Below are 22,564 nucleotides of genomic sequence, written 5' to 3' on the forward strand. Positions count from 1 at the left end.
ATGTGTGGCTTTCTCATCGCCCTTTCTGTAGCGACCCTTTGCATACCTCGTGCATGGTACGCAAAAACAAAGAATCTCAGCTGCGATAATAAACTTTCATTCATCCATTGCACCCGGCCCTGCACCCTCACCTCTAGCTTCGCAGCGATGAAGAGAGAGGCGATGCCGATGAGTTGCAGCTTGCTTTTGTGGACATTTTCCTGAGTAAACATGAACCGATCAAAGAAGTCCTGAGCCAAGTAAAACGTTTCCCTGTGAAGCGTGTAAACGTCACAAACCTGGGAAATAGGGAAAAAAAGAAAAAAAAGTGAAAATAGTCTCATCGCAATTACAGCGAGCGAGAAATTGTCCATCCAGAGTATAAAATACAAAGGTAGACGCAAAAATCTGGAGTGTCTTTTCCTTTTTCTCCCGATCTCGTTATTATTTCATAAATAACCATCTGGCCCCCCCATATCTCACTGACCTCCTCTCCCCTTACCAACCCTCACGGTCCCTCAGATCCACCTCAGCCGGTCTCCTCTCCATCCACAAGTCCAACCTCCGCAGTTTTGGGGGGGGACAGAGCCTTCTCCAGGGCAGCTCCCAGTCTCTGGAACTCCCTCCCCCAACTGATCCGCAATTCCGTGTCCCTCACCATCTTCCAGTCCCATCTTCCAGTCCCTCCCTCCATCTGCCTATCCTTACCCCACGTGCCGTCCCTTTTCATCTGTGCATTAATTGCCTCATACTGTGTTTTGTATTGAATTCTGTATTTACTTTGTGTACTAGTCATGTCTCTACTATTTATTTCATTCCCCTTACATGTTTTTCCTCTACCTGCTAAATTTTTGTAAGGTGTCCTTGAGACTCTTGAAAGGCGCCCATAAATAAAATTTATTATTATTATTATTATAAAATGTTAAAACTGAAGCAGTATGAAAATTGTATAACTGTTATGTCGACCATTTTCTTTTTGTACAATTGCTTCTAACAAAAATAAATAAATTAAATAAAATAATAAATTAAAAAAATTTTAAAAGGAAAAAGAAAAGGTATATACAAATCTTAGAAACGGCAGCAGTGGAAACAAGCCATTTAGATTATTGTGCCCACGGTAGGCTTAGCTCGGTAAAGGGACTGCATTTTACAATTGGATTGCTCTGCTTTCTCTGCTCCAATGATGAATTAAAATGTTTTAGCAAAAAAAAAAGCTGGAGTGACTCAGTGGGACAGACACTGAGTCAACGCTGAAAAGCGATCTCCACACACACATGAACACTGTCCCACACACAACTGTCATCAAAGCCAATCAACCTACAAACCTGTACGTCTTTGGAGTGTGGGAGGAAACCGGAACACCCGGAGGAAACCCATGCGGTCACGGGGAGAACGTACTAACTCCGTACAGACAGCACCCGTAGTCAGGATGGAACCCGGGTCTCTGGCGGTGTAAGGCGGCAACTCTACCGCTGCGCCACCGTGACAAACCCTTCACAAGCAAGGGGGTGAATTGGCATGTGTGGGGAAGGAACTGCAGATGATACACACAAAAAAAAAGCTGGAGTAACTCAGCGGGACGGGCAACATCTTTGGAGAGAAGGAATGGGTGACGTTTCGTGTCGAGACTGAAGTATGGAGAACTTGAAATGTCCCCAGCATCTACAGTTCCTTCCTGCAACTGTAAAATAAAACAGACATCTCCTCTTCCAGCTCGGGTCACCTTGCAAAGAGTGGAGAAGATGGACAAGAGTGTTGCAAGGACACGAGGGCCTGAACCACAGGGAGAGGTGAACACTAGGGTTTTATTCCTTGGAGCACAGAAGAGATCTTACAGAGAGGGGCAGAGATGATCAGCCATGATCATGTTAAATGGCAGTGGTGGCTTGAAGGGCCGAATGGCCTACTCCTGCAACTACTTTCTATGTATCTATGTTTCTAAAATGCAGTCTTTATCCCCATGGTAGATGAATCCAGAGGGGATAGGTCTGACTTGAGAGGGGAATGGAAACATAGAAAATCAGTGCAAGAGTAGGCCATTCGGCCCTTCGAGCCAGCATTGCCATTCAATATGATTACTGCTGATCATTCAGAATCAGTACCCCGTTCCTACTTTTTCCCCCCCATATCCCTTGATTCCGTTAGCCCCGAGAGCTGCATCTAACTCTTGAAAACATCCAGTGAATCGGTCTCCACTACTTTCTGTGGCAGAGAATTCCACAGATTCACATCTGTCTGGGTGAAAATGTTTAAATTTTAGTTTACTTAAGGGATACAGCGCGGAAAAGAGACCATTCAGCCCACCGGGTCTGTGCCGACCAGCGATCCCCACATGCTAACACGACCCGACACACACTAGGGACAATTTACACGTACACCAAGCCAATTTTCCTACATACTTGAATGTCTTTGGAATGTGAGAGGAAACCGAAGATCTCGGAGAAAAACCACGCGGTCAAGGGGAGAACGTACAAACTCCGTACAGACAGCACCCGTAGTCGGGATCGAACCCGGGTCTCCGGCGCTGTAAGGCAGCAACTCTACCGGTGCACCACCGTGGCATAGCATTGATACCATACAGACAATAGGCTTTGATAGAAACCAAAGGAATTCTAACTCATGGTGGTATTAAGCTAGGGGTCGGCAACTTACGGCCCAGTTTCGGCCCGTAACCTGAAATCATCCGGCCCCCAGGCGTTTTTGTTTTTTTTCCATTCGTTTTCGCGAACTGGGGCTTCAGCCAGTCCCGGGACTCTCAGGGGTCCTAGGCGCAACAGCCAATTTATTAACGATGGCGATAGATGTGGCCCGCCATCTGCTCACAAACACGAGTCCTGGCCCTCGCGCGCAAAAAAAAAAAAAAAAAAAAAAGAAAAAAAAAAAAAAAAAAAAAAAAAGAAAAAAAAAAAAAAAAAAGAAAAAAAAAAGTTGCCGATCCGTTTTGAGCGTTGAACAGCAGCAGCGGAAGAATTCTAGTCCAGAACCAACACAATCCTACGATACCTTCTGTACACAAGCTCTGTAATGTCAACTAACCTCTATTAGCCAATCCAGTAAAATTGCTCTCATCTTTGGCTGCAGGGATGGATGCAGCAACAAAACGGTTTTACTGTGAGTATATTTTATTTCCTTCTTCAACATATTCGACCACACATCTTCAGAGTTTCCCCACCTATAAACAAAAAGACTGCAAGTTAGGAAAAGAACCAATGTCATTATAGCTTGGAGCGAGTTTTTTTCGTTTAGTGTAGAGATACAGTGTGGAAACAGGCCCTATGGCCCACTCTGACCAGCGATCCCCGTACATCAACACTACCCTACACACACTGGGGACAATTCTACATTTACACCAAGCCAATTATCCTACAAACTTTCAAGAAAGCTAGATACGGCTCTTAAAAATAGCGGAGTCAGGGGATATGGGGAGAAGGCAGGAACGGGATACTGATTGGGGATGATTAGCCTTGATCACATTGAATGGCTGTGCTGACTAGAAGGGCCGAATGGCCTACTCCTGCACCTATTGTCTATTGTCAAACCTGTCAGTCTTTGGAGAGTGAGAAGAAACTGAAGATTTCGGAGATAACCCACGCAGGTCACGGGGAGAACGTACAAACTCCATACAGACAACACCCGGAGTCAGGATCGAACCCGGGTTGGCGAGGTAACGACTACCGCTGCGCCACAGTGCCAAGATGTGCGAGGCAAGTTTTTTTGTGATACACAAGTGGTGGCGGTGCCTGGAACGTGCTGCCAGGGGTGGTGGTGGAGGCGACAGTCACGATATTGGCGTTTAAGCGGCTTTTGGATCTGCACGTGGCAACGCAGGAAAAGGATATTGATCATGTGAGGCAGATGCAGTATATATAATATAGATAAATGTGAGGTTATCCACTTTGGCGACAAAAACAAGGGGGACAGATTATTATCTCAATGGGGTTAGGTTAGGTAAGGGGGAGGTGCAGCGAGACCTGGGCGTCCTTGTACACCAGTCACTGAAAGTTGGCTTACAGGTACAGCAGGCAGTGAAGAAAGCTAATGGAATGTTGGCCTTCATAACAAGAGGATTTCAGTATAGGAGTAAAGAGGTTCTTCTGCAGTTGTATAGGGCTCTGGTGAGACCACATCTGGAGTATTGTGTACAGTTTTGGTCTCCTAATTTGAGAAGGACATCCTTGTGATTGAGGCAGTGCAGTGTAGGTTCACGAGATTGATCCCTGGGATGGCGGGACTGTCATATGAGGAAAGATTGAAAAGACTAGGCTTGTATTCAATGGAGTTTAGAAGGATGAGGGGGATTCTTATAGAAACATACAAAATTATAAAAGAACTGGACAAGCTAGATGTAGGAAAAATGTTCCCAATGTTGGGCGAGTCCAGAACCAGGGGCCACAGTCTTAGAATAAAGGGGAGGTCATTTAAGACTGAGGTGAGAAAAAACTTTTTCACCCAGAGAATTGTGAATTTATGGAATTCCCTGCCACAGAGGGCAGTGGAGGCCAAGTCACTGGATGGATTTAAGAGAGAGTTAGATAGAGCTCTAGGGGCTGGTGGAGTCAAGGGATATGGGGAGAAGGCAGGCATGGGTTATTGATAGGGGACGATTAGCCATGATCACAATGAATGGCGGTGCTGGCTCGAAGGGCCGAATGGCCTCCTCCTGCACCTATTTTCTATGTTTCTATGTGCAGGCCGTTGAGATTAGCTTATCGTGTTCAGCATAGTGTGGGCTGAAGGGCCTGTTCCTGTGCTATACTGCACCATGCTCCACGTTTAGAAAGGCATGATTAATATGCTACAAAAACCATGTGGGCTAAAAGGAAATGTTTTCCCCAATGGCCCACACGAGGCAATATGTTACATACAAGGCATCTTCAAGCCATACAGACAAAAAAAGGTCCCAGTTACACTAGAGTTGCTGCCTTACAGCGCCAGAGACCCGGGTTCCATCCCGACTACGGGTGCTGTCCGTACGGAGTTTGTACGTTCGCCCCGTGACCTGCGTGGGTTTTCTCCGGGTGCTCCAGTTTCCTCCCACACTCCAAAGACGTGCAGGTGTGTAGACTAATTGGCTAATTGTAAATTGTCTTTAGTGTGTGTAGGATAGTGTAGGTGTGTGGGGATCGCTGGTCGGTGCAGACTCAGTGGGCCCCAAGGGCCAGATTCCTCGCTGTATTTAACAAGTTAACAAGTAGAATAAGCAATTCGGCCCATTGGGTCTACTCCGCCATTCAATCTCTGCCTCCTAATCCCATTTTCCTGCCTTCTCCCCATAACCCTCGACACCTGTTCTAATCAAGAATTTGTCCATCTCTGCCTTAAAAGTATCTACTGACTTGGCCTCCACAGCCCTCTGTGGCAATGAGTTCCACAGATTAACTACCCTCTGACTAAAGAAGTTCTTCCTCACCTCCTTTCTAAAAGAGCGCCCTTTAATTCTGAGGCTGTGACCTCTGGTCCTAGACTCTCCCATCAGTGGAAACATCATTTCCACATCCACTCTATCGATGCCTTTCATTATTCTGTAAGTTTCAATGAGGTCCCCCCTCAACCTTCTAAACTCCAGCGAGTGGAGGCCCAGTGCTGTTAAACGCTCATCATATTAACCTACTCATTCCTGGGATCATTCTTGTAAACCTCCTCTGGACCCTCTCCAGAGCCAGCACATCCTTCCTCAGATATGGGGCCTAAATTTGTTCCCAATATTCCAAATGCGGCCTGTCCAGCACCTTACAGAGCCTCAGCATTACATCCCTGTTTTTGTATTCCAGTCCTCTTGATAAAAATGCTAGTATTGAATTTGCCTTCCTTACAATAGACAATAGGTGCAGGAGTAGGCCATCCGGCCCTTTGAGCCAGCACCACCATTCAATGTGATCATGGCTGTTCATCCGCCAATACTACCGATTCGACTTGTATTTCTAAACTAAAGTTGCTTTTCCTTGTCATTTATTTACAACAAATGATAGCTACAAATGTCCTCAGCACCCACGTTAAGTAATTGAGGGTCTGTGAGAGGCTGTAGAGGTGAAGGGGGGGGGGAATTCAATTGATGAGTGTCGGAGATGAAACACACCATTTGTTGTTCAGAACACCATCTGCTGTGTGGTAAAATACACACAACCTCAGGGGAAGGTGAAAGAAGAGAATATAAATAAGAGTTCTTAAGCTGCCTTCCCCAACCAAAACGTTCCCTTACCAACTTAGTTAATAGAGTTATCATAAAACAACTCAGAAGGCTACTCCTAAGAAAAGACTCTGGTGACATGCAGGGATAAAATGCCACCAAAGCTTTTCATTCAGGAAGTGCCTAGACTGTACACAATCTCTCCATTTGAAACGAAAAGAATAGAAAGTACAGGTGCCGGAACCTTGAGCACAACACAAACTGGTGAAGGACCTCAGCGGGTCGGGCAGCATCTGGGGAGCAAATGGACCGATGACATTCTTTGGGCCGGGGGTAGACAAAAATGCTGGAGAAACTCAGTGGGTGAGGCAGCATCTATGGAGCAAAGGAATGGGTGACGCTCCGGGTGGAGACCCGAAACGTCACCTATTCCTTTGCTCCATAGATGCTGCCTCCCCTGCCGAGTTTCTCCAGCATTTTTGTCTACCTTCGATTTTTCCTGCATCTGCAGTTCTTTCTTAAACATTCTTTGAGTCGGGAACCTTCTTTAGACGAAAGATCAAGCTGGTACTCAAATTGAAAAGTTCGTAAGTGACAGGAGCAGAATTAGGCCATTCGGCCCATCAATCATTCAATCATGGCGGATCCATCTTTCCTTCCTAACCCCATTCTCCTGCCTTCTCCCCGTAACCTCCGACACCCGTAGTAATCAGCCAAGATAAAATAATTAGAATGATAGTCACATTGGAATTTAACAAACAACCTGGCACACTTTGTTTAGTTTAGTGATAATAGACAACAGGTGCAGGAGCAGGCCATTCGGCCCTTCGAGCCAGCACTGCCATTCAATGTGATCATGGCTGATCATCCCCAATCAGTACCCCGTTCCTGCCTTCTCCTCATATCCCGCGACTCCACTATCTTTAAGAGCCCTATCTAGCTCTCTCTTGAAAGTATCCAGAGAGCCGGCCTCCACCGAGAATTCCAGACTCGCAACTCTGTGAGAAAAAGCATTTCCTCGTCTTCGTTCTAAATGGCTTACTCCTTATTCTTAAACTGTGGCCCCTGGTTCTGGACTCCCCAATTATCGGGAACACGTTTCCTGCCTCTAGCGTGTCTAAACCCTTAATGTTACCCTTATATGTTTCAATAAGATACCCTCTCATCCTTCTAAACTCCAGAGTATACAAGCCCAGCTGCTCCATTCTCTCAGCATATGACCAGCTATCACCACGAAAATCATCGGGACTTCTCTTCCTTCAATCCGGGACATTGCGAGCAAACGTTGCTTGTCCAAGGCCAACACCATTATAAAAAAACCCACACATCTCCATCATGGACTGTTCACTCTGCTGCCCTCGGGCAAAAGGTATCGCAGTATAAGGAGCAGAACAGCCAGGTTTTGCAACAGCATCTTTCCCCCCCCCCCCCCCCCCCCCCCCCCCCCCCCCCCCCCCCCCCCCACCCCCCCCCCCCCCCCCGAGCCATCAGACTCTTGAATTCCATATAATGTGCCGCCACCATTATCTATTTTTATCTTTTTATCTATTTTATCCTTCTGGTATTTTATGTTGCATGGTGAGCCAGATGCAACAAAATTTCGTTCAGACTTGCATTTGTTGGGGGTATTTCTAAATGACAATAAAGTCTTTGATTGATATACTTGCACTATCCTACAAACTAGGGACAACTTGCAATTTTCACTGAAGCGAATTAGCCTACAGATCTGTAGGTCGATCTTTGGAGCTTGGGAGGAAGCTGGAGCTCCCGGAGAAACCCCATGCGGCCATGGGGAGAACGTGCAAACTCCGTACATACAGCAAGTGTGGCCGTGATCAATCCCGGGTCTCTAGAGTTTGAGGCAGCAACTCAACCGCTGCGCCACCGTGCCGCCCCTAGAAGTGCCATTGCGTTGGCCAAACTCGTGCACCGACAGCGGGCCATGGATGCCGCGGCAAACCCTCGGCACCAGGCCTGGCTCGCACGCCATGGCATCGGGAAACACATCCTGCAGCGGGAAATCACCGTGCCTTGAAGAAGGACGCTCCTTTAAGGAGATGAGGAGGAGTTTCTTTAGTCAGAGGCTGGTGAAACTGTGGAATTCTTTGCTACAGAAGAACGTGGAGGCCAAGTCTGGGGATATTTTTACAGCAGAGATAGATAGATTCTTGATCGGTGCAGGTGTCAGTGGTTATGGGGAGAAGGCAGGAGAATGGGGTTGGGAGGCGAGAGATAGATCTGCCCTGATTGAATGGCAGAGTAGACTTGATGGGCCGAATGGCCTAATTCTGCTCCTAGAACTTATGAGCCCCTCATCTCTGCCTCAGAGGGCGGTGGAGGCAGGTTCTCTAGATGCTTTCAAGAGAGAGCTAGAAAGGGCTCTTAAAGATTGCGGAGTCAGGGGATATGGGGAGAAGGCAGGAACGGGGTACTGATTGGGGATGATCAACCATGATCACATTGAATGGCAGTGCTGGCTCGAAGGGCCGAATGGCCTACTGCTGCACCTATTGTCTCTGTCGACCAGAGAGGTGGAGGGAGTTGGCGATGGCAGACACAAGGAATAAAGGGCCGGTAGGAGAGTGAACCGGGGTCTTACCAGCCACACCCTCAAGATCAGCCGCAGGTGGCATCCCTGGGGAACAAAGGCTTGAGGGGGGGCCGGGTTGGGCGAGGAGAGGGCCGAGGGTTCACTGGATGAGCCGGTCGGAGGCGACAGCTGGAGGCCCTGCAACAGCCTGGGGCTCGCCTAGATCGGGCCCCGCTCCAGGAGACCGCGCGTGCGGACTGGACGCGGCCTGCAGCAGTGGAGGACACCACGGCTACGCTTGGCCAGGCCAACATCGCCACGACAACGGGCCTTCATGGCCAGCTACACTTAAAGCAACTTAGACTTTGAAAATGGTGACTCTTGTATATATGTGTAGGAAGGAACTGGAGATGCTGGTTTAAACCCAACATAGATACAAAAAGCTAGAGTACCTCAGCGGGCCAGGCAGCATCTCTGGAGAGAAGGAATAGGTGACGTTTTGGGTCGAGACCCTTCATCAGACCGTCTCAGTGGACTATTTCTATACGCTTTGAACTTTATCTGGGATTGTGCTCTTTTACCTGTACTGGGCCGGGACCGATTTTCCGGCACTCTTGGTTCCAGAACCTTGCCGTTTTGCTGGGTTAAGGGGGGAGCTGAGTTACCGGCCCGTTAAGTCGGCTATGGGGGCGTATCTGCCGGAGTTCCAGATCCCCGGCTGCAGGGGGGGGGGGGGGGGGGGGGGGGGGGGGAATTTGTCCAAATTAAGGGCTGCAGGACGACCAGTTGCCAGAAAAGCAATGGTGAACCTGTATTTGTTTACCGTATGGAGGGCCGAATGGCCTACTCCTGCACTTATTGTCTATTGTACCCAAAAGAATTTCACTGTACCTCGGTACATGTGATAAAAAAGAACCACTGATTTAGTTTCTTTAGTTTGTGCTCATTCAAATGCTGAATTTCTTTTGAGGGAGTGCAGAGTAGGTTCACGAGGTTAATTCCCGGGATGGCGGGACTGTCATATGTTAAAAGAATGGAGCGGCTGGGTTTGTACACTCTGGAATTTAGAAGGATGAGAGGGGATCTAATTGACACATATGATTAAGGGATTGGACACGCTAGAGGCAGGAAACATGTTCCCAATGTTGGGGGAGTCCAGAACCAGGGGCCACAGTTTAAGAATATAGGGTAGGCCATTTAGAACGGAGATGAGGAACAACGTTTTCCACACAGAGAGTTGTGGGTCTGTGGAATTCTCTGCCTCAGAGGGCGGTGGAGGCAGGTTCTCGGGATACTTTCAAGAGAGAGCTAGAGCTCTTAAAGGGGATATGGGGAGAAGGCAGGAAAGGTGTACTGATTGTGGATGATCAGCCATGATCACAGTGAATGGCAGTGCTGGCTCGAAGGGCCGATTGGCCTACTCCTGCACTTATTGTCTATTGTCTGAACAGGCTGGAAGATGGTGTGGTACTTACCCAAGAGGAGGTAGCGGCGATTTGCTGAGGAATAAGTTTTTAAACCTATACTGCGAGAATTTGGAGAAGTCATCGGTGACGTTGTTGTCTTTGTGCGGCGTTGGGATGAGGATGCAAGGACTAATGGCACCAGGAGCGATGGGAGCCCAGCAATTCTGCCAAGAGAAATTTTAAAAAATGCTTCATACATGGCAACAAAATGTGAAAACGCACATCTCCAGATTCAGGGACAGTTTCTTCCCAGCTGTTATCAGGCAACTGAACCATCCTACCACAACCAGAGAGCAGTGCTGAACTACTATCTACCTCATTGGTGACCCTCGGACTATCCTTGATCGGACTTTGCTGGTTTTACCTTGCATTAAACGTTATTCCCTTATCGTGTATCTGTACACTGTAAATGGCTCCGATTGTGACCTGATCATGTATCGTCTCTCCGCTGACTGGATAGCGCACAGCAAAAGCTTTTCACTGTACCTCGGTACACGTGACAATAAACTAAATACCAAAATCAAAAAATCAAGCTCTGACCAAATTAATTTGTAGAACTAACAATTTTTCGAGAGTAAGATTATGCGACGGCTGATGGGGTGAAAGGCAAGGACCAGGACTGTCTCTGTTGCGACTAGTAGGAGGGGGAGCAAGAGCGGAGCTGCGGGGTACCGACAGACACGAGAGAGGGCCTCATCTATGAGAATCCCTGTGCCCTAAAGAATAAGGACATCTCCAATGTCCTGGTATGGAACACAACTGATGCTGGAAAGGGTACAGAGAAGATTTACGAGGATGTTGCCAAAATTCGAGGGTGTGAGCTATAGGGAGAGGTTGAGTAGGCTGGGTCTCTATTCCTTGGAGCGTTGGAGGATGAGGGGTGATCTTATTGAGGTGTATACAATCGTGAGAGGAATAGATCGTGTAGATGCACAGAGTCCCTGGCCCAGAGTAAAGGAATCGAGGACCAGAGGACATAGGTTTAAGGTGGAGGGGAAAAGGTTTAATAGGAATCCAAGGGGTAACTTCACCACACAGAGAGTGGTGGGTGTATGGAACAAGTTGCTAGTTGAGGCTGGGACTATCCCAACATTTGAGAAACAGTTAGACATGTACATGGATAGGACGGGTTTGGTGGGATATGGACCAAACCAGGTGGGACTAGTGCAGCAGAGACATGTTGGCCGGTGTGGGCAAGTTGGGCCAATTACCTAATCTTTGGCGCAAATGTGGTGTAGACTGAGGAATTGGGAGGATGGGTTAGAGCCTTTGCAGCTAGCAGGGTGGGAAGAAGTGTATGGAGACAGTGGTTTAAGAATTAGATGCTTCCGAATTTTAAAGTGACTGCTCCCTCTGCAGGTAGCAGTGAAACACAGTTATTTTATTACAAGTATTAAGAGCATGAAATCTTCCCCTCACTGATGGCACCAATTTCATTCCGTTTTTTTTTTAAAAACACAAAACGCTAAATTTGCAGTAACAGAGAATTCGAAATCAATGGTCTCATGCTTGGTTTTTATTCAGATATGTCAGGAAAGTTACAAATAAATAATTTAATTCCTGATAGAATGAAAATAAAACAGCTTTAATAAATGGAGCAATATACGAAAGGATTCTGCAGCATTCTCAAGTTGAAACATTCAAACGTGGACCAGCAGTGCCCAAGAACGACTAAGGCCCTTGTACAAGGGGCAATGTTCTCAATTGACTGGCCACTATTTCACTAACAGATTCCTCCTCTGACTCTTTTTTTTTCCCGAAACGTTTGCGAGGGAAAACTTCCCGCGTTTATTCATTTCCGTCTTAATTTAAGTAGCAAATATAGACATCCTCGACCCCCTCCCCGAACCCGTGGCACCAGAACCCCGTCTCCGTATCGATTACCCTGGCATTAGATAATGTATCAATTTCAAGCCGGTCTAAGTAACGCTGGGAATGTATCAAACCTACTGCGATATTTCCCTCCTCCTCTCCCCTCCCCACTTACACTGGGTTATTTTTTTTTTTAATTCCATGTTAGAAATTAAAAATTTAAGAGCGTTTTATCACTGAGATTCTCTGATCCCTGTACAGGACGGCGTGTAATACACACAGTTATCCGGCAGATAGACCTGTTCAGATTGATCAGGCTGCTTTCAAAGTGACAATAAACAAATGTGACTTGCATTTCTTCTTTTTTTTTTTTTAAACAATATTTAGCTTTTCTGGTTTTTTTGGGGGGGGAAAAAAAAATTGCAGGACAAATTTCAGATTTTGGGATCTGTGCTTGGGGTGAAACAAAAAAAGCTCTTGGGTCTTGCTAGGCGGGCGCGCAACTCTTAAGCACCTCCCATTGAAAAAGCCGGAACCGGCGTGTAAGTCAGCGCGTAAAGTCTATTCCACGCCAGCTAAGCAAAGGGTTTGTCCCAGTCCCTGATGACCCAAGTACGGCACAGCTGGGCATTAAAGAGAGACCCCCCCCCCTCCCGCCACAAGGCTGAAAAAGACGGCTAACATTCAATAATACACACAACTACAAAAACACATTATTACTAACACTCTCAATAAAACTTCCAAGTACCACAAGTCAGGGGTTATGGGGCTGAGGGATAAAGATAGATCAGCCACGATTGAATGGCAGAGTACACTTGATGGGCCGAATGGCCTATTCCTACTGAAATAACTTATGAGCACACTTTTCTTGGCGCGGTGGAGTTTTATTTAAGGTAAATGTTAGGTGGTAATTTTTTAATTGTATAAAAGTAATGCCGGGTGGATTTGAATACTGAAGATCTGGCAGCATCTGTGGGCATCCAGTTCACAATGGGGGCTTAATCCTATTAAATATATACCCCCTCCCCCCCAAAATTTCTAACCCTCAACACACACACACAACGTTGGGGTGGATAGCACCTCCATTGATCCAGTATGCTATACACATCTCCATTCTTTCAATGAATATTTGGGATTCTCATAACATATTTCCATAGGAGATACTAAATGCAAGTGCTCTACCTGTATCTGGAACTGTCTTCTTCTCTTGCCGACTTCTGTTTCATTGCAACGCAGCCTGCACGTCTACAAAAGGAAACCCATTGGTTACTGTATGCTGACTGGCAAATTGAATAACTTTTGTATTAAAACATGGTTAAAAATCCACTCACTTCTGCTTCTCTCTTCTTGGACTGTGCAGAATCTTCACTTTGTTCCTCGGCTTTTGTCTGTCTGGCTTGCAAACGATCACTGTGAATGAAGATTCAAAGCGAAATTCAGTTTCCAAACCCCCCACTTTCCCCCCCCATGTCCACCCCCCCCCCCCCCCACCCGCATAACATTTAAAAATAAAAGGGAAATATTTATCACCTGCGTCTCGACATTCTCTTCCCTGATGAAAATCCTTTAAAATAAGCATTGTCAAATATTACATGATGGAACAGCAATATCACAAAATTGGTTTCTACAACCAACATTAACAGAAAATAAAACCATATGCCATTAGCTCCCTGACAGTCTTGTCAATCTTAATGTCATTTTCTGTAGAAGAAAAATACATTGCATTTTTCATTAAAATGCCTCGTTTTTTTGTTTTAATTTGGGCTTATGTGGGAAAATGTGACTGGTTCACAAGCCAGTCAAACTCAACTCTTACACAGTACAACATCCATATTAAAAAAAATACGCGCCATCCGGCAGCCTCAACTGTTCCCGCTGTATTTTTGTTCCATTAATCCGATGAATGGTGAAGTATGGCAAATAAAAGTGTGCCCTTTTTTTGCATTTTGTTTTAAAGTGAATCTTATGTCCCACCCCAGTTCCGCGCCAATTTACACTAGAGCGGGTAACGCCACGATTGGACACTTTGCTCGTTTCTACCCCGCTCAGCCGCCAACTCAATAAAACGCTCCCCCAACACACACACACATAAAAAGAAAGAAAATAGAAAAAAAAAACATGCACATCAAACTACTTACTTAAAGGCAGCTCCTTTAGAACCCAGACACACAGAGAACCAGTTAGTTACATTACCCCCACGTTAGTTACATTGCCCCCGTGTTAGTTACATTGCCCAGCCTGTGTAAGTTACAAGGCGCGCTGAATAAAATGATCATCTCTTAAAGCGGGCAAATGCTGCTACATTCACTCTTGCTTCCCTTTCCACTCCAGCTCCTGGATCTATCTGCTCGGCTTTTTTTTTATATAAACACACACAAAACGTTCACCAAATAAATGCATGGCATAAATTTCTAACGCTGCTGTCCTTACCCCGGCCGCTGCTCTGCCTAGTACTGTCTCAGCTGGCGCCGGCGCCAACACTTTTAACAAGGGGACCTATCAAATGCGCATGTCTCCACTCAGGTGAACCAGAAATATTTTTCACTCTACTGTACAATTTCTCTGGACGAATGACTTTAAAATCACCTTTGTGGACCCGGCAAGTGGCCGATTGTATTTTTGACATTTTCTTATAATGTTGGACAAATGGCATGCTTTTTTTTAATAGATTATCACCACCCACTGCTTACACAAGTCCCACCTTAAGGGGAGGAGATTTTTAAAAACCCCACCAATGGTGACAACCGGCTGCCCGCGCAACGTGACTTGGCTCCAAATGTAAACAGAAATTCAGGCTGATTGTCAAAAGTTGCATTTCACAAGTTCCAGGAGCGGAATTAGGCCATTCGGCCCGTCAAGTCTACTCCGCCATTCAATCATGGCTGATCTATCTCTCCCTCTCGACCCCATTCTCCTGCCTTCTCCCCACAACCCCGACACCTTTAATAATCAAGAATCTATCTATCGCTGCATTAAAACTATCAATTGACGTTCCCCACACGTCTGCGGCAATGAATTCCACAGATTCACCACCCTCTGACTAAAAGAAATTCCTCCTCATCTCCTTCCTAAAGGAACGTCCTTTAATTCTGAGGTTATGGCCTCTGGTCCTGGACTCTCCCACTGGTGGAAACATCCTCTCCACATCCACTCTATCCAAGCCTTTCACGATTCGGTAAGTCTCAATGAGGAACCGCCACAGTCATCCATGGCAATGAATTCCACAGATTGGGTACGGTGGCACGGGGGTAGAGTCGCTGCCTCACAGCGTCAGAGACCCGGGTTCAATTCCGATTACGGGTGCTGTCCGCACGGAGTTTGTGTGTTTTCCCCAGTGACCTGCGTGGGTTTTCTCCAGGTGCTCCGGTTTCCTCCCACATTCCAAAGATGAACACGTTTGCAGGTTATTTGTAGGTTAATCGGCCTCAGCAAGTTGTGAAATTGTCTCTGGTGTGTAGGATATTGTTAGTATCGCTGGTCAGTGCGGACTTGGTGCACCGGAGGGCTGTTCCCCCACTGTATCTTTAAACTAACCTAAACTAAAAGATTCACCATCCTCTGACTAAAGAAATTCTTCCTCGTCTCCTTTCGAAAGGAACGTCCTTTTATTCTGATGCTGTGATATCTGGTCCTAGACTCTCTCACTAGTGGAAACATCCTCCCCACATCAACTTTATCCAGCGCTATGGGTTCTGGTTCGATATTGCGTGGAGCTCAGGAATAATACGTTAAGATGTGTCTTCAGTATCCTTTTTTGCAGTAAAGGGCGACTACAGGCGACTGCCGCAAAATTTTCAACGTGTTTAAACATTTTCGGCGACAGTGGCGACAATTGTTGCTGTCGTAGGTTGTCGCCAGGTGTCGTAGGTGAATTCCATTAAAACTAGTCCCTGGCACTTGCCTAAAGAGTCGCCTAAGTGGGACAGGCCCATTGGTACTTGATGTGACTTCACTCACAGGTTGAGCAGGCAAGGACTTTATTCCTTGGAGCACAGGAGGCTGAGGAGGAATCTTAATGAGGTGTATAAAAATCAAGGGGAATAGATTGCGTGAATGCAGTCTTTTACCCAGAGTAGGGGGTGTCAGGGCGGCACAGCGGCTAGAGCTGCTGCCTCACATCGCCAGAGACCCCAGTTCAATCCTCACCACGGGTGTTGTCTGGGTGGTGTTTGAACTTTGTCCCCGTGTCCTGCGCGGGCTCCGGTTTCCTCCCACATTCCAAAGACGTGCGCACGCTATCACTACCCCGCACACTAGGGACGATTTACAATTTGTGTGGGGAGCCAATTAACCTATAAACCAGCACGTCTTTGGAGTGTGGGAGGAAACCAGAGCTCCCGGAGAAAACCCACGCAGGTCACGGGGAGAACGTACACACTCCGTACAGACAGCACCCGCAGTCAGGATTGAACCCGGGTCCCTGGCGCTGTCAGGCAGAAAATCTACCGCTGCACCATCCTTGAAGCTGGATTAGGTGTGATGCTTCATTAGAAAAGGTTGAACAGACCAGGCTTTTATCCCCTGGGATTTGGGAGAGAGGGAGGGAGGAGATCCGATTGAAACATATATCCCGTGATGTTTTGACATGGTGGAGCTGATCGTGGACTTTAGAAGGGCTCAACATCCGAGGACATACACGCCACTGGAGATAAATGGGACTACTGTGGATAGCGTGAGCTGCTTCAAATACCTGGGACTCCACATCACAGAGGATCTGACATGGACAACACACACTGCCGCACTGGTGAGAAAGGCAAGGCAGCGCCTTTACCACCTCAGGCAGCTGAGGAAATTCAGAGGCTCTCTGAGTATCCTCCAGTGCTTCTACTCTGGGGCTGTAGAAAGCATCTTGTCCGGCAACATCTCAATCTGGTTTGGGAACAGTTCTGCCCGGGATAGGAAGGCTCTGCAGAGAGTAGTGCGTTGAGCCAAACGCATCATGGTAACTACATTCCCCCCACTGCAGGACCTATACACCAGGAGGTGCAGATCCAGAGGCAGCTACATTATGGGGGACCCCTACCACCCCAGCAACGGACTGTTGCAGCTGCTACGGTCAGGCAAGCGCCTCCGTTGTCACTCTGTGAAAACAGAGAGGATGAGACGGAGTTTCTTCCCACGGGCCGTCAGGACTGTAAACTCTTATCTCACCAGGGACTAATTTACTGTTGTGTTGTGTCTTTTTAATTTTTTTTTCTAAAATGTAAATACTGATTTTGTTCTATTCTGTTCTGTAGTTTTTGCACAATCCGCAGGCATTGCCACTTTCATTTCACTGCACATCTTGTATGTGTATGTGGCAAATAAACTTGACTTGACTTGGATGTGGAGAAGATATTTCCTTTTGTGGGAGAATCTTGAAGTAAACCATAAAACACATTTCTCCAGTTAATGGTGGTGGAAGCAGACTCCTTAAATATTTATTCGGCAGAGGTAGATGCATTAGTTTAGTTTAGTTTTAGAGATACAGCGCGGAAACAGCTCCGTTGGCCCACTGAGTCCACTCCGACCGGCGATCCCCGCACACTGAAGCCATCCCTACACACATGTATTTTACCATTTTTACCAAGTACAAACCTGTACGTCTTTGGAGTGTGGGAGGAAACTGGAACACCCGGAGCAAAGCCACGCAGGTCACAGGGAACAGGTACAAACTCCGTACAGACAGCAGCCGTAGTCAGGATCGAACCCGGGTCTCTGGCGCTGTCAGGCAGCAACTCTACCGCTGCGCCACCGTGACAAATTCTTCACAAGCAAGGGAGTGAATTGGCATGTGTGGGAAGAAACTGCAGATGAGAGACACAAAAAGCCGGAGTAACTCAACAGGACCGGCAGCATCTCTGGAGAGAAGCAATGGGTGACGTTTGGGTCGAGACCCTCTCCAGTCTGAAGGAGGGTCTCGACCTGAAACATCACCCATTCCTTCTATCCAGAGATCCTGCCGGTCCCGCTGAGTTCCTTTCCCCTCTAATGACCTGCTCCAGTCAACTTGAGCGAGACCTTCTCTCATACCCTCAAAGTTGGCCTTACCCCAGTTGAGCATTTTAACACGTGGACCCTGGCCATTCTGATCCATATCTATCTTAAACATAATCGAACTGTGGTCACTGGACCCAAAAGGCTCCTCCACACACACTTCATTAACTTGCCCTTCCCAATTTCCCAATACTAGATCCAGCGTTGCCATCTCACGTGTGGGGGCCTCCACATACTGTCTAAGAAAACTCTCCTGAACACTTTTGAGGAATTGCACCCCATCTAAACCCTTCACGCTATGATTTTCCCGGTCTATATTGGGAAAGTTAAAATCCTCTACTACAACAACCTTATTTGACCTGCAGCTGTCTGCAATCTCCCGGCACATTTGTTCCTCTAATTCCCATTGACTATTCGGGGGTCTGTAGTACACCCCCAACAAGATGATCATCCCTGTCTTGTTCCTCAGCTCCACCCATACTGTATAGCCTCACTAGACAAACCATCCATCACGTCACCTCCGAACACAGCCGTGACATCCTCCTGAACCATCAATGCAACCCTCCCTCCTCTTTTTGCTCACCCCTATCTCGCATAAGATCATAAGTGATACGAGTAGAATTAGGCCATTTGGCCCATCAAGTCTACTCCACCATTCAATCATGGCTGATCTATCTTTCCCTCCTAACCCCATTCTCCTGCCCTCTCCACATAACCTCTGCAACCCATACATAGAATCTATATACATGGGATGGTTTTTTAAAACAACATGTAGAAGAAACATAGAAACATAGAAATTAGGTGCAGGAGTAGGCCATTCGGCCCTTCGAGCCTGCACCGCCATTCAATATGATCATGGCTGATCATCCAACTCAGTATCCCGTACCTGCCTTCTCTCCATACCCCCTGATCCCCTTAGCCACAAGGGCCACATCTAACTCCCTCTTAAATATAGCCAACCCTGGCCTCAACTACCCTCTGTGGCAGAGATTCCAGAGATTCACCACTCTCTGTGGAAAAAAATGTCTTCTCATCTCGGTTTTTAAAGGATTTCCCCCCTTTATCCTTAAGCTGTGACCCTTTGTCGACTAGAACCGACTACAGGGCAGGCCATCCTAGACTGGGTATCGTCTAATGAGGAAGGTTTCCGACCCGAAACGTCACCTATCCATTTTCTCCACAGATGCTGCCTGGCCCGCTGAGTTACTCCAGCACCTTGTGTCACAAGGTCATAAGTGAGAGGAGTAGAATTAGGCCATTCGGCCCATCAAGTCTATTCCGCCATGCAATCATGTCTGATCTATCTCCCCCTCCTAACCCCATTCTCCTGCCTTCTCACCATAACCTCTGACACCCGTACTAATCAAGAATCTATCTATCTTTGCCTTAAATATATCCATTGACTTGGCCTCCACATCCTTCTGTGGCAAAGAATTTCACAGATTCACCATTCTCTGACGAAATAAATTCCTCCTCATCTCCTTCATAGAAACATAGAAAATAGGTGCAGTGGGAGGCCATTCAGCCCTTTGAGCCAGCACCGCCATTCATTGTGATCATGGCTGATCATCCCCTATCACTAACCCTTCTCCCCATATACCTTCTCCCCATATACCTGCCTTCTCCCCGTAATCCATTAGCCCCTAGAGCTCTATCTAACTCTCTCTTAAATCCATCCAGTGACTTGGCCTCCTCTGCCCTCTGTGGCAGGGAATTCCATAAATTTACAACTCTCTGGGTTAAAACGTTTTTTCTCACCTCAGTCTTAAATGACCTCCCCTTTATTCTAAGACTGTGGCCCCTGGTTCTGGACTCGCCCAACATTGGGAACATTTTTCCTGCATCTGTTTCTATAAGATCCACCCTCATCTTTCTAAACTCCAGTGAATACAAGCCTAATCTTTTCAATCTTTTCTCATATGACAGTCCCGCCATCCCAGGGATCAATCTCGTGAACCTACGCTGCACTGCCTCAATCACAAGGATGTCCTTCCTCAAATTAGGAGACCAAAACTGTACACAATACTCCAGATGTGGTCTCACCAGAGCCCTATACAACTGCAGAAGAACCTCTTTACTCTTATACTGAAATCCTCTTGTTATGAATGAGGTTAATTTCCACGATGGCAGGACTGACAAATGATGAAAGAATGGGTCGACAGGGCTTGTATTCGCTGGAATTTAGAAGGATGAGAGGGGGGGTCATAGGAACACATAAACTTCTTAAGAGGATTGGACAGGGTGGATGTAGGAAAAATTGTTCCCGATGTTGGGAGAGTCCAGAACCAGCGGTCACAGTTTAAGAATAAGGGGTAGGCCATTTGGGACTGAGATGAAAAACATTTTTACCCAGAGAGTTGTGAATCTGTGGAATTCCTTGTCACAAAGGCAGTGGAGGCCAATTCACTGGATGTTTTCAAGATGAGAGTTAGATTTAGCTCTTAGGGCTAACGGAAGCAAGGGATATGGGGGGAAAAGCCAGCACGGGGTACAGAGGGCAGTGGAGGCCAAGTCACTGGATGGATTTAAGAGAGAGTTAGATAGAGCTCTAGCGGCTAGTGGAATCAAGGGATATGGGGAGAAGGCAGGCATGGGTTATTGATAGGGGATGATCAGCTATGATCACAATGAATGGCGGTGCTGGCTCAAAGGGCCGAATGGCCTCCTCCTGCACCTATTTTTTTGTTTCTATGTTTCTATGATGCCCATTTTTAGAGGGGAAAAAAAACCTTGACCCTGATGCAGGGTCACAACTTAAAACATTGGCCATCCCTTCACCTAAATAGATGCTGCTTGACTGGCTGACTTCCCCCCAGCAGTATGATGACCCAGGCAGTTTTGAGCCCCAGTATCTGAGGAAGGATTTGCTGAGGGGGTCCACAGGAGGTTTACGAGAATTATGGGGTGGTTGGCTTAATGTAGAACGAGATTAGACGGCAAGGAAACAATTTTCTCACAAGGATGAGGAGAGTCGCATTGGAATTCTCACCCTCAGAGGGCGGTGGAGGCAGTGGATCTGGAGAAGATGCTTCCACTGAGGGAGAGTCTAGATAGGGGGCACTCTCAGAATTATTTTAAAACGAGATCAGGAGAGGAGGAATTTCTTAAGTCAGAGGGTGGCGAATCTGTGGGGTGTCCAGAACCAGGGGCCACAGTTTAAGAATAAGGGGTAAGCCATTTAGAACGGAGACGAGGAAACACTTTTTCGCACCTATTGTCTTTTGTCTATTGTGGAACTCATTGCCATTGAGGGCTGTGGAGGCCAAGTCGGATATTTTTAAGGCAGAGATAGACAAATTATTGACTAGAACGGGCGTCAAGTGTTATGGGGAGAAGGCAGGAAAATGGGATTAGGACGCAGAGATAAGGCTTGATTAAATGGCGAAGTGGACTCGATGGGCTGAATGGCCTAATTCTAATCTGTACTTTGTATGGTGAACTATAGTCAAGGGAGGAGAGCAGGCTTTCAGTATTTCACCTTTAAAAAAAAAAGATCAATCCACTGTCAAATATTATTACATTTATTGACAAATGAAACATTTCCACAGTTAGTACAATAAATCAATAAGCAAATATTAGAACTTAAAAACAAAAACCGTTTCCGAATCTGTGAAAACACAGGTAACCAGTATTAAAACATTATTTGAAAGAGCACATAGTGCAAACTGCACCAGTTAACCTTTTGTATTTACTAATAGGTTGATCCTAAATTAGTAAATCAAATTAAATCACTTACTCTACAAGTCTATAAGATTGACAATTATTTGGCAAAGTGCTGTGTTTATTCTGTAAATTGGATTCTGACTCCAGTCAATTGAGTGACCAGAAAAAGTCTCAAAGTGGGTTTAAAATATCCCCATGTTGTCATCATGTTTCAATGGAATATAAAATTATACAACATAACTCCACAGTCTTCTGTGCATAGTTGGGCTGGTGTGTTATATTTACAACATATTTCATATCTTCCCATTCTTCATATATTACATTAAAGGCTGGTATCACACACACTGAATCTAAAATGGAAGGCACATCATGAACAACTCCAAACATGGATCCCTGCATGGAATACTCAGCAAGACTAAGGACCAGTTTTCGTATTTTGTAACATACCCTCGTGTAACATGTACAAGCTTTGTTCAAAACGTTTAAATAAAAATGTTAACCCATTGTTTTATTCATCACCGCCGACGGAATCAGCTTCTAATCGATCAAAATACAAAAGAGGCTCTCACACAAACACAAAAAGTAAGTCGGATATAGTCAACGTGGACAGTGTCAAAAAACAAAGTCAACAACAGTTTGAAATAGGTGAGGATGTTTCCACTAGTGGGAGAGTTTAGGATTAGAGGTCGTACCCTCAGGATTAAAGGACGTTCTTTTAGGAAGGAAACGAGGAGGTTTTTTTTTAGTCAGAGGTTGGTAAATCTGCGGAAGGAAGGCTGTGGAGGCCGTCAGTGGATATTTTTTAAGGCAGAGATAGATTCTTGATTAGTGCGGGTGTCAGGGAGAAGGCAGGAGTATGGGGTTTGGAGGGAGAGATAGATCAGCCATGATTGAGAGGCGGAATAGACTTGATGGGCCGAATGGCCTAATTCTGTTCCCATCACTTACGATCTTGGGCGACAGTATCTAATCACACTCAACCACTGTACAACATAAAAGCTTTGTACAGAG

General features: G+C 46.3%; 1 protein-coding gene across 3 annotated transcripts in view; it reads right to left on the reverse strand.

Annotated features, from left to right (window-relative positions):
- Positions 1 to 14,413, reverse strand: part of ccne2 (cyclin E2) — a 29,348-nt gene extending 14,935 nt beyond the window's left edge. Inside the window, exons 1-7 of one of the 3 annotated variants that reach the window (XM_055633697.1) lie at positions 14,345 to 14,413; positions 13,445 to 13,478; positions 13,246 to 13,324; positions 13,097 to 13,156; positions 10,112 to 10,266; positions 3,016 to 3,151; positions 132 to 278 (exon numbers count right to left, since the gene is read on the reverse strand). In XM_055633697.1, coding sequence (XP_055489672.1) covers positions 132 to 278; positions 3,016 to 3,151; positions 10,112 to 10,266; positions 13,097 to 13,156; positions 13,246 to 13,324; positions 13,445 to 13,458 — 591 coding nt within the window. In that variant the 5' untranslated portion in view covers positions 13,459 to 13,478; positions 14,345 to 14,413. Of the gene's footprint in view, positions 1 to 131; positions 279 to 3,015; positions 3,152 to 10,111; positions 10,267 to 13,096; positions 13,160 to 13,245; positions 13,325 to 13,444; positions 13,479 to 14,052; positions 14,263 to 14,344 lie in introns of those variants that run through there. The other 2 variants (XM_055633695.1, XM_055633696.1) reach the window with 2 other exon arrangements.
- Positions 14,414 to 22,564: the final 8,151 nt, after the last annotated feature.

Source organism: Leucoraja erinacea, chromosome 4, assembly GCF_028641065.1.
Source record: "Leucoraja erinacea ecotype New England chromosome 4, Leri_hhj_1, whole genome shotgun sequence".
NCBI lineage: Eukaryota > Metazoa > Chordata > Chondrichthyes > Rajiformes > Rajidae > Leucoraja > Leucoraja erinaceus.